Genomic DNA, 13,740 nt, shown 5'->3' with positions numbered 1-13,740 from the left:
GTGGCACCAGGTCTCTTGGGCCAGACAGGAGGTTCTAGTCACTTCCCTTGGGATTATCCTTCAGCCTTGGCTGAGGGGTCCTTGTATACATGGGCAGAACTATTAACTATCAACAGACACATGAGAACTCATCCCAAGGAAGTTACTCATAGAAGGTGGCCTGGGGTGAAGAAGAAAAACCCAGACCCCAGAAAACTGGACAGCTACATGCAAAAGAATGAAATTGGACTGCCTTATTACACCATACTCAAAAATAAACTCAAAATGGATGAAAGACCTAAATATGAGACCTGAAACCATAAATTCCTAGAAGAGAACACGGGCAGAAATCTCTCTGATGTCAGCTATAGCAATGTTTTTCTCAAAATGTCTCCTAAGGCAAGAAAAACAAAGGAAAAAATAATATTACTGGGACTAGACCAAACTAAAAAGTGTTGGCACAGCAAGGGAAACCATCAACAGAATGAAAAGGCAAACTACTGAATAGGAGGAGATATTTGCAAATTATTTTTGATAAGGGCTAATATCCAAAATATATAAAAATTCATAGCCCTCCACAGCAAAAAAAACCACCCAAACACCATTAAAACATGGGCAGTGGACTTGAACAGATATTATTCCAAAGACACCCCGATGGCCAACAGACATATGAAAAGATGCTCAATGTCATTCATGATCAGGGATATGTAAATCAAACAACAGGTGTTGGCAAGAATGTGGAGGAAAAGGAACCTTCATGCACTGCTGGTTGGGAATGCAAACCAGAGCAGCCACTGTGGAAAACAGTATGGAGGTTCTTCAAAAAGTGAAAAACAGAGCTACCTTACAATTTCACCACCTGATCCCAGAGAAAACGAAAACATTAACTGGAAAAGATACATGCACGCCTATGTTTAATGCAGCATTATTTACAATAGCCAAAATATGGGAGCAACCCGAGTATCCATCCGTAGATGAATGGATAAAGGTGTGGTACACAGAAATGTGCGCATGTGCGCGCGTGCTTGTGCGCGCGCGCGTACACACACACACATTGGAATATTGTTCACAAAAAAAGGATGAGATCATGCTCTTTGAGGCAACATGGAGGGACCCAGAGGGTATCATGCTAGGTCAGAGAAAGACAAATGCCATATCACTTCACTTACAGGTGGAATCCAGAAAACAAAGGAATAAACAAACAAAAAGCAGCAACAGACCCATACATACAGAGAACTGGTAGCCGCCAGATGGGAGGAGCTGGGGGATAGGAAAACAGGCAAAGCAGGGTGGGAGCTGTGGGTTTCTGGTTATGGAATGAAGGGTACAGCACGGGGAATCCAGTCGATGATACTGTGTGTATGTGTGGTACTGTGTGGTATGGTGACAGATGGCAGCCACACTTGTGAGCACAGCGCAACGTACAAACTTGTAAAATCACTGTTGTACACCTGAAACTAATGCGACATTGTGAGTCAACTGCACTTCAATAAAAAAAAAAATTATAAAAAGGGAAACCGCAAATCTTAATAAAAAAAAACAAAAACAAAAAAAGCCAGATCCTAGTTCTTGTCCGTGTGTGCTGCTGCCATGAGAGCTTGAGCCGGCCGTATTCCCTTGTTGGGCCCCAGTTTCTTCCTCTGTACCACCAGGGGCTGGGGAGGCTCTCGAGGAGCAGATCCTAATGTGGCCTGGCTGGAGGGCTCACGATACTTCCGCCAGCTCCAAGAGGGGTGAGACCAGTGCGGGAGGGGACCAGAGGTCCCAGGCTGTGGCCCGCATACCTGGGCAGGCATCGCTCACTCCTCCTGCTGGGGGCTCTCTACCCCGGCCTGTGTACCTGGAAGGGAGCGCCCACCTCTCTGTTGAACAGCTGGGATAACCAGCTGTGGGCAGCTTCTTGTCTGTCTGTGCTCAGTAGGATCTCAGCGTGCCCCACCCCGCATGGGGTACCCAGGCCAGGACTCCTTGCCTCTGAGGCACACAATCAGGGCCTCCGCAGGGTGTCATGCCTTGGTCAAACAGCTCATCTTCATTTAATCAAGCCTTGCGGACAGTGGTCCTGCCTTCACAGGTCCCAGGGCTAAGACTCCTGCTCTTCACCATCTATGTGACAGACATTCTGATCCTTAAAAAGCCCTCCTGAGAGTCTCTTCTGGGAAGAGACTGTCTGTTTCCCAGGAGGGAGCTAGCATTCACTGTGCCTTTCAAGCGCCACACCTTGGCTTTGGCACACACCACGCTTCTTTAATCCTCACCTCTGCCCTGCGAGGCCAGGGTGACTCAGGAGACCTGTCCTTCCCCAGATCTTCTGGCGAGATCACCCCCTCACGCAGCCCAGTGCCTTCCCTGTGCATACAGCGACCGCCCTACTCTGCGGACTCATGAGCCACCAGGGCTTTGGTGCGGTGGCAGGGCACACCAAGCCCTGACCACAGTTGGCTGGGTCACCCCCATGGAGGACTGGCATGTTCTGGAGCACTCTTAATCTTGGTTCAGTGCAGGGATCAAAGCTTCCTCCTAGCTCCGTGCTAACCAAGGATGACCCATCTTCATCCACGCCATTGAAAAAAACCAGCTAGGCCAGGCCCGATGTCTCTCCTGAGCTCTTGGCTGATCTGGCCAACGAGACAACTTCTCCTGCAGGACCTGAAGCCACCTCTGACGCATCATGTCTGCAACAGAGCTCAGTTTCTCCCTCCACCTCCTTCTGGTGAATGGTTTCCTTGCCCACCCAGGCTGGGACCCTGGTCATTACACGGTGCTCTCTTTCTTTACCAACAGCCCAACTCCTACCAAGTCTGTGACTAGTCCAGGGACCCCTGATGCCTCTGCTGTGGTCCAGTGGTCCAACTGTAGGTCAGACCTTGGACTCTTGTCACGGCTGCGGGTTTAATGAATGGGATCACTAGCTCTGTGGATATGTATGACACTGAGCCCGGATCTCACCCAGGTGGCCACTGCACGTTTGTCCAGGCTGCATGTGCTCTCTCTGCTCCAAACCTGGACCCACACAGGGGCCTCAGAATGAGCTTAAAGACACATATCTGAGGGACACCTGGGTGGCTCAGATGTTTGAGTATCTGCCTTCGGGTCAGGTCATGATCGAGTCCTGCATCAGGCTCCCTGCTCAGAGGGGAGCTTCCTTCTCCCTTCTGCTTCTGCCTACTTGTGCTCTCTCTCTCTCGACAAATAAATGAATAAAATCTTAAAAAGAAGAAATCTGAAAGCAAGGCCTGCCCAGACTCTTCTAGCAATGCTGGCGCTAGCCTTCCCCACTCTCTGCCTCAAGCAGGCTCTCTTCTCCAGAACAGACCAACTGGGCTGGGGTCATGTCCCCACCCATGGCAGGGGCTGAGAGCTTCTGAGGGCAGGGGCCTCATCTTGGCATCTTCCTCGCACTCCCCACAGGGCTTGGCACACGGCAGCCTCCACTCGATAGTGCTGGTAGGACGGATGACCGTGTCTGGGTCAGAGGCCTGCAGGGTCTCCCGGCACCGTCCACCTCACCCTCTGTGAGGCCGTGTTATCCTACAACACACAGCCTTGTTCCCGGTCACTGGTACCTGCCTGGACACTAGTGACTGGTGAGGAAAGGAGGGGAAGCAAGTCCAGAGGCTTGTGACAAGGAATAGGACACCACTGAGCCTCCACAGGGGGTCTGCTCACCTTTCACCTAAGAATAATCCCCTGCTCCAGGGTTTGTCTTGACTCAGCCCCAAGGCACCCCAGGACCACAGAGGAGCCACCCCACACTGAGGATGGAGCTCAGGACATAGGCTCCTGGACAAACCCGCCGCCTTGTGGTCCCAGGCAGATCCCTAGGCACCCTGAGTCTCAGCTACCTCCCAAGTAAAATGCGGATGAAACACCTGGATGCTGGCGAGCTGTGAGGTTTACTGAGATAACGAATGTCAAGTCTAGCCTGGGGCTGTTCCTCACCCCTCTGAATCCTGGCCCACAGTGTTCCCAACCCACCCCAACGTCTTTTTTTTTTTTTTTTTTTTAAGATTTTATTTATTTATTTGACAGGGATCACAAGCAGGCAGAGAGACAGAAGGGGAAGCAGGCTCCCTGCCGAGCAGAGAGCCTGATGTGGTGCTCGATCCCAGGACCCTGAGATCATGACCTGAGCCGAAGGCAGAGGCTTTAACCCACTGAGCCACCCAGGTGCCCCCAGACCCCAAAGTCTTGAGCCTTCTGTGGCGGCTGTTGCAGCTGCTCTTGGCTGCCTGGCGCCTTTCTTCCTGGGGTGAAAGCATTCTGCAAATGCATCCTGACTAATCCGCCCAAAGCCCTTGGAGTGCTGGTCATGGCAACGCTCATTATCTGTGTTTGCCCCTTGGGCGGAGCCCCAACCTGCCTGGCAAGGCAGAGGCTGAGAGAAAGGGTGTGAGTCAGCTGGGGCCCCTGGAGGGGGTGGGAGGAGCTGTGCTGTGGGGTGGGGTGCCAGGACCCCACATCCTGTGCAGACACAGCCCCCAATGCTCAGACGGAAGCCCTGATTCTTAGTTTGGGGTTTCTGCTTCCTAACTCCACTTTGCTGCCCATGCCTCAGCAGCCCTCACAGGAAGGCACCTGCTGTGTGCCATGCATGAGGGCTGTGTCTATGACCCAAAGCCCAATACTTCTTAGAGAAGATATGCTTCTGCTACTGTTCTTATTCTGGAAAAACTGGGGCTCAGAGACAGGACCAGCAGCATAATTGTGGGGTCCCTTGTTCAAAAAACAAGAAGGCCCAGAAATAAACCCATGCATATGTGGCCAATTAATTTATGACTTTATGACAAAGGAGCCAAGGATATATAATTGGGAAAGGACACTCTCTTCAATAATGGTGTTGAGAAAACTGGACAGCCACATGCCAAAGAATGAAACTGGACCACTATGTTACATCACAACAAAAATTAACTCAAAAAGGATTAAAGACCTAAATGTGACACCTGAAACCCTAAAACTCCTGAAAGAAAACATAGGCAGTCGGCATCTTGACATCAGTCTTGGCAGTGGTTTTTTTGGATTTGACACCGAAAGCAAAGGCAATAAAAGTAAAAGTATACAAGAGGAAATACATCAAACTAAAAAGATTCTGCACAGCAAAGGAAACCGTCCACAAAACAAAAAGTCAACCTACTGAATGGCAGAAGATATTTGCAAGTCATATGATAAGGGGCTAATATCCATAATGTACAAAGAACTCTTACAGCTCAACAGCAAAAAGAACCAAACCCATTAAAAAGTGGATGGATCTGGATATTTTTCTCGAACAAGTCATCTAGATGGCCAACAGACACATGAAAAAATGCTCCACATCACTAATCACAGGGAAATGTAAATCAAAACCACAATGAGATATCACCTCACATTCGTCAGAATGGCTAAAATCAAAACCTTAAGAAACAACAAGTGCTGGCGAGGATATGGAGAAAAGGAACACTCGTGCACTGTTGGAGGAACGCAAACTGTTGCCACCACATGGAAAATGTATGGAGGTTCCTCAAAATATGAAAAAGAGAACTTCCATAGAATTCCACTTTGGCGGGGCGCCTGGGTAGCTCAGTGGATTAAGCTGCTGCCTTCGTCTCAGGTCATGATCTCAGGGACCTGGGATCGAGTCCCGCATCGGGCTCTCTGCTCAGCAGGGAGCCTGCTTCCTCCTTCCTCTCTCTCTGCCTGCCTCTCTGCCTACTTGTGAGCTCTCTCTGTCAAATAAATAAATAAAATCTTAAAAAAAAAAAAAAAAAGAATTCCACTTTGGGGTATTTATCCAAAGTAAACAAAAACACGGACTTGAGAAGAGGCACCCCCACATTCATTACAGCATTTATCACAACAGCCAACAACGTGAGTGTCTAGTGGTGGGCAGATGAAGATGTGGTATATATGGACACACACAACACGCATGCACACACACACAACAGAATATTATTCAGCCACAAAAAAAGAAAGCAATCACAGCACTTGCAACATGGATGGCCCTGGAGGGCATTACACTAAGTGAAATAAGTCAAGCAGAGAAAGACAAATACTGTATGAGCTCACCTATGTGGAATCTAAAGACTAAACAAAAACAAGAAACTCGGAGCTCACAGACACAGAGAACACACTGGTAGTTTTAGAGGTGGGGGCTGGGTGAAATGGGTGAAGGGATTCAAAAGGTACAAATTTTGTTATGAAATAAATAAGCTTGGAGATATGATGTTGCACGGTGACTACAGTTAGTGGTGATGTATTGCATTTTTGAAAATTGCTAAGTGAGTAAATCTTAAAAGTTCTCATCAAGAGAAAAACACTTTGTGACTGTTTTGTAACATGTTAACTAGATTTATTAGGATCATTTTGCCATATAAATAAGTATGGGATCGTTACACAGTATACCTGAAAGTACTATGCTATATGTCAATTACACATTTAAAAAAAAAAAAAGCATTAAGAATTTCAGGAGGGTGACAGCAGAGCAGTGAACCAAGTTCAAGGCTGGGACACCCAGGGTCACCCAACCATGAAGCCAGTCCTACTCAGAGAGGTTAAGTCACTTGTTCAAGGCTGAGCTGAGATTCAAACCCAGCCTGAGTTTGCCACTCTCGTACCTTCCTCAGGATTGCTGTAGCCTACTCTGCCCTGACAGCTGCCTCACTACTTCATGCGAGGACCTCCTGGTCCAGCTCGACAGCTCTGGAGATCCTCTGGATCCTCAGGGTCCCCCAGTAGTATTCCACTTGTATATACACCCCATCTACTTCATCCATCCACCATTGGACACTCACGTGGTTGCCCTACATTGGCTATTATGACGGATGCTGAAATGAATGTGGGTGAGGGAACTTCTTAAGTTAGTACCTTTGTTTACTTTGGATAGTAATACCCCAAAGTAGAATTCTATGGAAGTTCTATTTTTAATTTTTTGAGGAACATGAGGAGGCCAGTGGTGGCAGAAACCCCAATTGGTCTCCACAGCACATGGGCCTCCCCCTCCTAGGGTCCACATCAGAGCCAGCTCTGCTTGGCAGAGGGGAAGCCCAGACCGGCTGGCCTGGGGCAACTCTGAGGGTTTCTGTGAGCGCCAGGGCAGCACAGAGGGACTCTGGGGTTTGCCGTGATATACAGTGCACCCTGTAGCACTCTCACTGGCGGGTATAATTCATAAATTATGGGCTAGGTTCAAGACTAATAAATTTGGGAGGGAAGTATTAATGACCACACAGGGCCACCGGGAACTTGGCAGGCCCCAAAGCCTGGAACTTTGCAGCCTGGGTTTTAAAAATGATTTGTGCTAGAGCAAGTCTAAACAGAAGCTGGTCGGCATTAGTCTGGGTCTGACCTGCTGACAACTGTTGAACCTCAGGAACCCCTCGGCACTCTGCCCGCCCTTTGGGGCTGCTCTCCCGCAGCAAACACGACCCCCTCCCCAAGCTCCTGTCACTTCTTGCTCAGTTCTGCAGGTTAATCCCCGGACTGCCTGTGCACGCTTGTGACATGGTGGACTTCAGAGCCCTCACTGGCCTGATGGTCATCAGAAGAAACAAATGCTGCCCTTTCTCCATCCCCAGAGTGGCCTGGAGCACCCCTAGCTTGCTGGCCATAATTCTAATGTCATGGAAATCCCTCCCTGGACATAGCTCCTGGTCAAAGAGAAATCAGCCGGGAGATGCCCTCTCTCCTGGGCCCACAGGAGGCTGTGAATCACCCTCACCACTTGCTGCCCTCCTCCCCCACTTCTGCCCTCTGCCTCAGAGGTGTTGGCTTTGCTACTGATGGCTCTAGAGGTTGGCTGGGAGGTGGCCCAAGAGGCACACGGGGGAATGTATGGGGCAGGCGGCACAGACTGGGACTGGTGGAGGGCAGGTGTGCATCCAAAGAGGGGGCGGTGGGGGTCTCACAGGAGAGAGAAAGGAGGCCAGGGTGGGGGTCCAGGACTAGATGGGAGGGGCATCTGCAGCTGCTCCCAGAGGCACAGGTTTGGCATCTCTCTGGGAGGCCCGAGTGCCATGTTCAGACCCCCCCCCCAACCCGTTCTGACCCCCAAGAGGGTGAACACAAACCAGTGACATCCTGGTTGGTGACATCAAATTGACCCTAAGTGGGCTTCAAGTGTGACCCAGCTTTCTCCAGTCTTACTCTGCCTCCTTCTTTTCCTACCTGGAAGCCACATCTAAGGGGTCTTGGTTCAGAACAGAAAAGCAAGAGTGGCCCCTTAGCACTCCACCCTGGTCTTGCAGCTCCCAAGAACTGCATTTTGTTCTGGATATCACTCCAAGAGGAACCAAAACAGTGGAATGTTCAAGGAGGGACAAAACAGCAAAAACCTGGGGAGATTCTCCCCTGAGGATAGGTGTAGAAATGTAGTGACAGTCCCTGGACGAGAAAACACTTAGCGGCCAGTCTCCAAAAGGATGCCCTAGTGTGACATTGTGTCAAATATACCTCAATAAAAGAATAAAATGAAAGAATGCCTCAGCCCACACCAATGAGTAAAAACTGCAGCCAAGTGGGAGAGGTGGTACCTAGGGGCAAGACCTCAGCTCAGTCTGAGAATTACTTTTTTTTTTTTTTTAAAGATTTTATTTATGAGAGAGAGAGAGTGTGTGTGCGTGAATGGCAGGGAGGGACAGAGGGAGAGGGAGAAGCAGACTCCCCGCTGAGCAGGAAGCCTGCTGGCTGTGGGGCTCGATTCCAGGACCCTGAAGCCAAAGGCAGACGCTTAGTGGATTGAGCCACCTAGGTGTGCCTGAAGACTACTTTCTAATAAGCAGAGCCATTTGAAGCTGAGTTGGTGTGGGCTTCCCTGGGAGGCTGGAGCACCTACTGTTAAAGGAAGGTAAACTGAGGCCAGTAAGAGTTTTAGATGGGATTAGTGTGTCGGCTGGACTCCAAGAAGTCTCTCCCAGTGCTCAAATTCTACAGTTTTGAGGTGTGAAGGTCTCTCAGAAGATCATAATAGCAATCACTCCACTCCACAAAAGTCATTCCCAGTGCCTTCTCCAGAGCTTCCTCACACCCATCAGCTTCCTCATGTTTCCTTAGAGGCAGTCAGAGCTGGAGCTGTGAGTCCACTTTACAGAAGGGAACACTAAACCTCAAGTCATAGAGTTGTGGAGTAGCAGAGTCTGGGGCTCCAGCCTCCCGCCTCCCAACTGCCCAGCCCTGCCTGGCTGTTTTGGCAAGGGGAACATGGCATGGGAAGGTGAAGGGGCCCTTGACCAAGCTCTGGTTTAGGGTCCCACAGCCTGGGTTCCAAGCTCAGCACCATCATTTCCAGTGTGTGACCCTGTGAAATTCTTTTGACCTTTTTGGGTCTGAGTTTCCTGCTCCACAGGAGACAAAGGAAGTGTGAGGATTCAACCAGCTCACACTGTGAAAACTTCCCTTGGACGGGTTTGATAAACTTTAGTACCTTTACCTTTAAAGGTGAATTATTCTGAATTATTAGGGGAGGTCAATAATTAAAAGAATTTCTTAGTAAAGTGAAATAACCCCTTACCCATCATTTTAGTGGTAACATTTTCAGGTGCAAGTAAGGAAGGGAGGACTCAGACATGAACAGGAAATGTGCCTGATTGGGGGATGGTCTGTGTTGGGAGCACTCAGAATCCCTTTGGGGCCCTAAGGCGGGCACAGATCCTGCCTCCTGCCTGGCTCCCGATGCCACTGAGCTGAGGTAGATCCCTGGCCCGAGCCTGTTAGAACATAGCCTCCTGAAAGCCTGAGAAGACCCAAACCTGACCCATCTGCGTCCCCAAGTGCTGGTATTTTCACCCCATCACAAAACAATACCTGGCATTTGTGGGGCTTTTTGCAGCTCCGGAGGCCACGTGCACAGGCTTTCCTGAGCCTCCCAACAACCCTGTGAGGAAAGCTCTGCATTGTTCGAATTTGTTAGCTAGCAAAACCAAGGCTCAGAGGATTAAGTCCCCAGTCTGAGGTGACACCGCCGGCCTTCTATTCAGTGTCCTGGGTCATGCCCCGTGCTCCCATTTCCATTAACATTACCCGCCATCCATCCATTCACTACCAGTGCCAAGACAGGTTTCTGGGCCGTACTGGCCGTGGCCCTAGGCCTGGACTTCCTCTCTGGGCCCTTGAGGGCTGCGCGGTCCAGTAAGGGTCTCAGGTCTCTGGCTTGAAGCCTAGCTCTGCCATTTATTGGTGATGCGCCTTTACGACTTTTATTTCATCCACAAATAGTCAAGTCATACTTCCTATTGGCTCGGAGGACCGGGGAAATAACGCATGCAAAGCACACCAGCGACCCACAGGCATGAAATGGGTACAAGTCACTAGGATCGTTTGGAGATTGGGTCGAGGTATCTTGGCTAAATGCTTGCTCCCAGGCTCAGAAAGGTTGTCTTGCACCCTCCACCCCGCCATCGGAGCCCCGCCCCAGTCTCCCCGAGACCCAGGCACTTCGGCACAGAGCCCTTGCTGGGGCCGGGCCGGACCGTGGGGGCCGTGGGTGGGCTCACCTGGCGAAGGCTGCAGCTCCTCCACGACGCTCTCGGCCGTCCTCTCCTCCGCCCACGTGCCGGCCTCCACCACCTTGTAGCGACTGCGCGGCTGGCTGAGCACGTGAGGGGCCTGCAGCGCCGCCTCGCGCTCCGCAGCCAGGTCCAGGTCCTGCTGCGCCAGGTGTGCCCGCAGCTGCCGGATCTCAAACTGCAAGAGGAGAGGAGCGGTGGGAGCGGGGGGGGGGGGGGGGGGGGGGGAGGGAGTGGGCGGGGGGGGGGGAGGGAGTGGGCGGGGGGCGGCGGGCGGAGCTGGAGCCAGAGCCTGAGCCTGAGCCTAGGGGCCGGAAGGTGTGCGCGGAGCGTCTGCAGGGTGGGTGGGGTGGGCACTACAGGGCTCCAGTGACACCGATCTGGGTCGCAAGAGCCGTTTCTGGAGTCTTCTCCAAGTACTACAGCGTGTTACTGTGTCTCATTCTGCAATACTGTACAGTGTCGCTGCATTGGGAAGACAAGGTGGCCATGAGAGGAAACACGGCCATGGTCTGTGGGAAGGGCGCTGAAGGAGGGATCGGAAAACCTGGATTGGAATCTTTTTCTGGTTCCTTGCCTAAATGTGTGACCCAGATGGTGCTTGTCAAAGCGAAAGCCATAGTCAGGGGTCTTAGACGGATGCTGAATGGAAGACCGCATGCCCCGGAACAAACAGCGCCAGCCTAACCAGCCTTGGGAGCCCACCCTGGCATCCTGTGCTCCCTGGGCTGTCTGTCCATTGGCCATTTGTCTTCCAGCAACACCCACTTCCCTCTCCTACGAGGTGTTCAGAAAGGACTGGGCTCCATTCCCCGCTCTGCAACTTTCTGGCCCTGTGGCCTCTGTTCCCTTGTCTGTATAGTAAGGGGTTCTCGCCCCCTAGATCTCTTTAAGGACATGAATGAATGCTATGTAAGGGCTGTGTAAAACACTGCACACATTTTGATTTTGGTTAATTTTGTTGTTGGGGAACCAAAGAGGTTCCCAGATGCTTCTTGGGTTTGTGGCTGAAATGGCTGTTTACACTCTGGGACCTTTCTGGGCCATCTGGGCCAAGACAGCTCGGGTCTGACATTGAAGGACCTGGCTGTGGGTTCAGCGGCCAGGAGAGCTTTCACTGCCACCTAGTGCTCCAAGCACACATTGCATCGCTGTGCATAACCTGCTGGTAAACCCGGAAGGCCTGAAACAGGTGTGTAGGAGCTTGCGTGCACATGCAGGGTGGTCCCAGGGAAGCCCAGTGACTGGGATCCCTACCTAGATTACCTACTTGCTCATGATAGTCAGCGTCTAGCCCTGACCCCTCCCTGTAAAGTTAGCTTCACACCTCCTACTCCTACCTGACAGCAACACAGAATTGGGAGATAGGAATCATAAACTCAACCTGGTAAGAATAGGAGTCTTCACTATATCCAAGAACTTGCTCCTCACGTGGTTTTATCTCATCTTAGCTGGAGCCAAAAATGTCATCACCTCCCTTGCTTCCTTGCTTTCCCTCCCCCACCATCCAGTCTGTCCCCGTGTCCGGCTCCACCTCCAAGTGCTACCCCAAGCCTGTCTACCCCCCTCCACCTCCACCACGTGGGCAACTGCAACTTCTACAGCCTTTTACCATCCCCAGTAGGAATCAGTGGGATTCTCACAAACCTAGATCAGATCATGTCACCCTCACGTTGTCTACAGACCTCAGTTGGGAGAAAACCCAACTCCTTACCCTTGACTTACAAAGCAGGTGCACCGTCTGGCCCTGCCCATCTCAGCCTGACCCCCATTCCCCCAAGGTAGCCATCCATGTACTTTGTCACACCAGCCTCTTGAATGTTCTGCATTATACTTATCACCTTCTGATATTTTAAAATCTATTTTAATATTTTTCTTTTGGTGTCAGTGAAATGCACAATTAAACCACTCACTAACATTAGGGTCGCCAGGCAGCAGACTGACATCAGGGCAACCTCCCAATGTCACTGTCCACATATTTTGTCTCCAGGATCACTCAGTTTTTCAGAAAACCCATCAGCCTCTGGCTGCCTCTGTGTTGGGAGCCGGGCAGGGGAATGGGGTAAAGGAACCCTCTATTACATGGAAGGATTTCCACTGAATCCTTGGTTTCAGCCCTGCGCCTCTCCCCAGGCTCTTTTCTAACCCAGGGCCCACCTGCAGAGCCCTCTGGTTCAGTTTCTCCAGAGAACAAACCTCTGTGATTCCTGTACAGTGGGGGAGATGTGGTTTCTTGGCTGTGTAGGATTGGGATGGCATCTAGGGGGCTCAAATGTTGTGTGTACAGGCATTTAGCCAACCCCTCTCCCTTTGGTCAGCTTCCGGTTTGTTCACCCCAACTCTCAGGGGTTTTGAGGGGAGAATTAGCCCATTTCCCTCACTATGCTCTTTCGTTATAATTTCTCCACTCTGGTAGATTGGTTACCCCTTTCTCATCCTCTGTCCATTTTCCTCAAATCCACTGAAATCTCTATCCTCTTGGTTGTTATGAATAGGCCTTTCAGGGACACTTTCTTAATTCTTATGTGTTTATAGTTTTTAAATTATCATTTTAGTGGAGTTTGGGAAAGAAGATCAGATAAATATGTGTGATCATTCTACCATTTTCTATAAGGACTGCCTATTGGTTTTCCCTCTCTTACTTCAGTGATAGTACACAGGTTAAAAACAAACAAACAAACCCTGATGAGTAGTTCATACTAACCTCTGTGGTGTAGATACCCCTCCAAGACCAACTGCAAACTACCAACACAATGTCATGGAGAGCTGGGAAGAAGTGTACTTAACTGGCCCCCAGGAGTGAGAGCTCCAGCCCATGACCGCAGCCCTTCACCCCTTAATAAAATATAGTCTCTGCAAGAGCAGGGGTATTGTCTGTTTTGTTGCCTGGTAGAGAGAAGGCACTCAATAAATATTGTTAGATAAATGAATGCATGAACTAATTAGCTTTTCTCAATTCTGTGGTTTCAGACGGAGCCCCAATCCTAGCCCAAAGATGAGACAAAGTCTGAGCCCTGACCCTGCTCGCACACTAAACTCTGACCATGGTCACAAACTGAGCTCCAACCATAGTTATGCTGTGAACCCTACACCTGCTCACACACTGAGTCCCAGGCCTGATCCCATACTGAGCCCTAACACTGCTCTTAGTCTAGGCTCTGACTCTAGACTTCAAGAACCCAGTACTCGAATGGGTCTATTATTTGCAGAGGCTGAGAAAGTGAGGCTGGCTTTCTGTGGGGTGGCCTTCTGACCATGGGGAGAGAGGTCAAACCACCCCTCTGGC

General features: G+C 50.5%; 1 protein-coding gene across 4 annotated transcripts in view; it reads right to left on the bottom strand.

Annotated features, from left to right (window-relative positions):
• TMEM266 (transmembrane protein 266) overlaps window positions 1–13,740 on the bottom strand; it is a 114,294-nt gene that overhangs the window by 4,479 nt on the left and 96,075 nt on the right. For all 4 annotated transcript variants that reach the window (XM_059180281.1, XM_059180280.1, XM_059180279.1 and 1 more), the window contains one exon: window positions 10,443–10,632. In XM_059180281.1, the coding sequence (XP_059036264.1) occupies window positions 10,443–10,632 (190 nt within the window). The remainder of the gene's footprint in view (window positions 1–10,442; window positions 10,633–13,740) is intronic.

This window comes from Mustela lutreola, chromosome 7 (genome assembly GCF_030435805.1).
Source record: "Mustela lutreola isolate mMusLut2 chromosome 7, mMusLut2.pri, whole genome shotgun sequence".
NCBI lineage: Eukaryota > Metazoa > Chordata > Mammalia > Carnivora > Mustelidae > Mustela > Mustela lutreola.
This window is presented reverse-complemented; position numbering and strand designations above follow the sequence as displayed.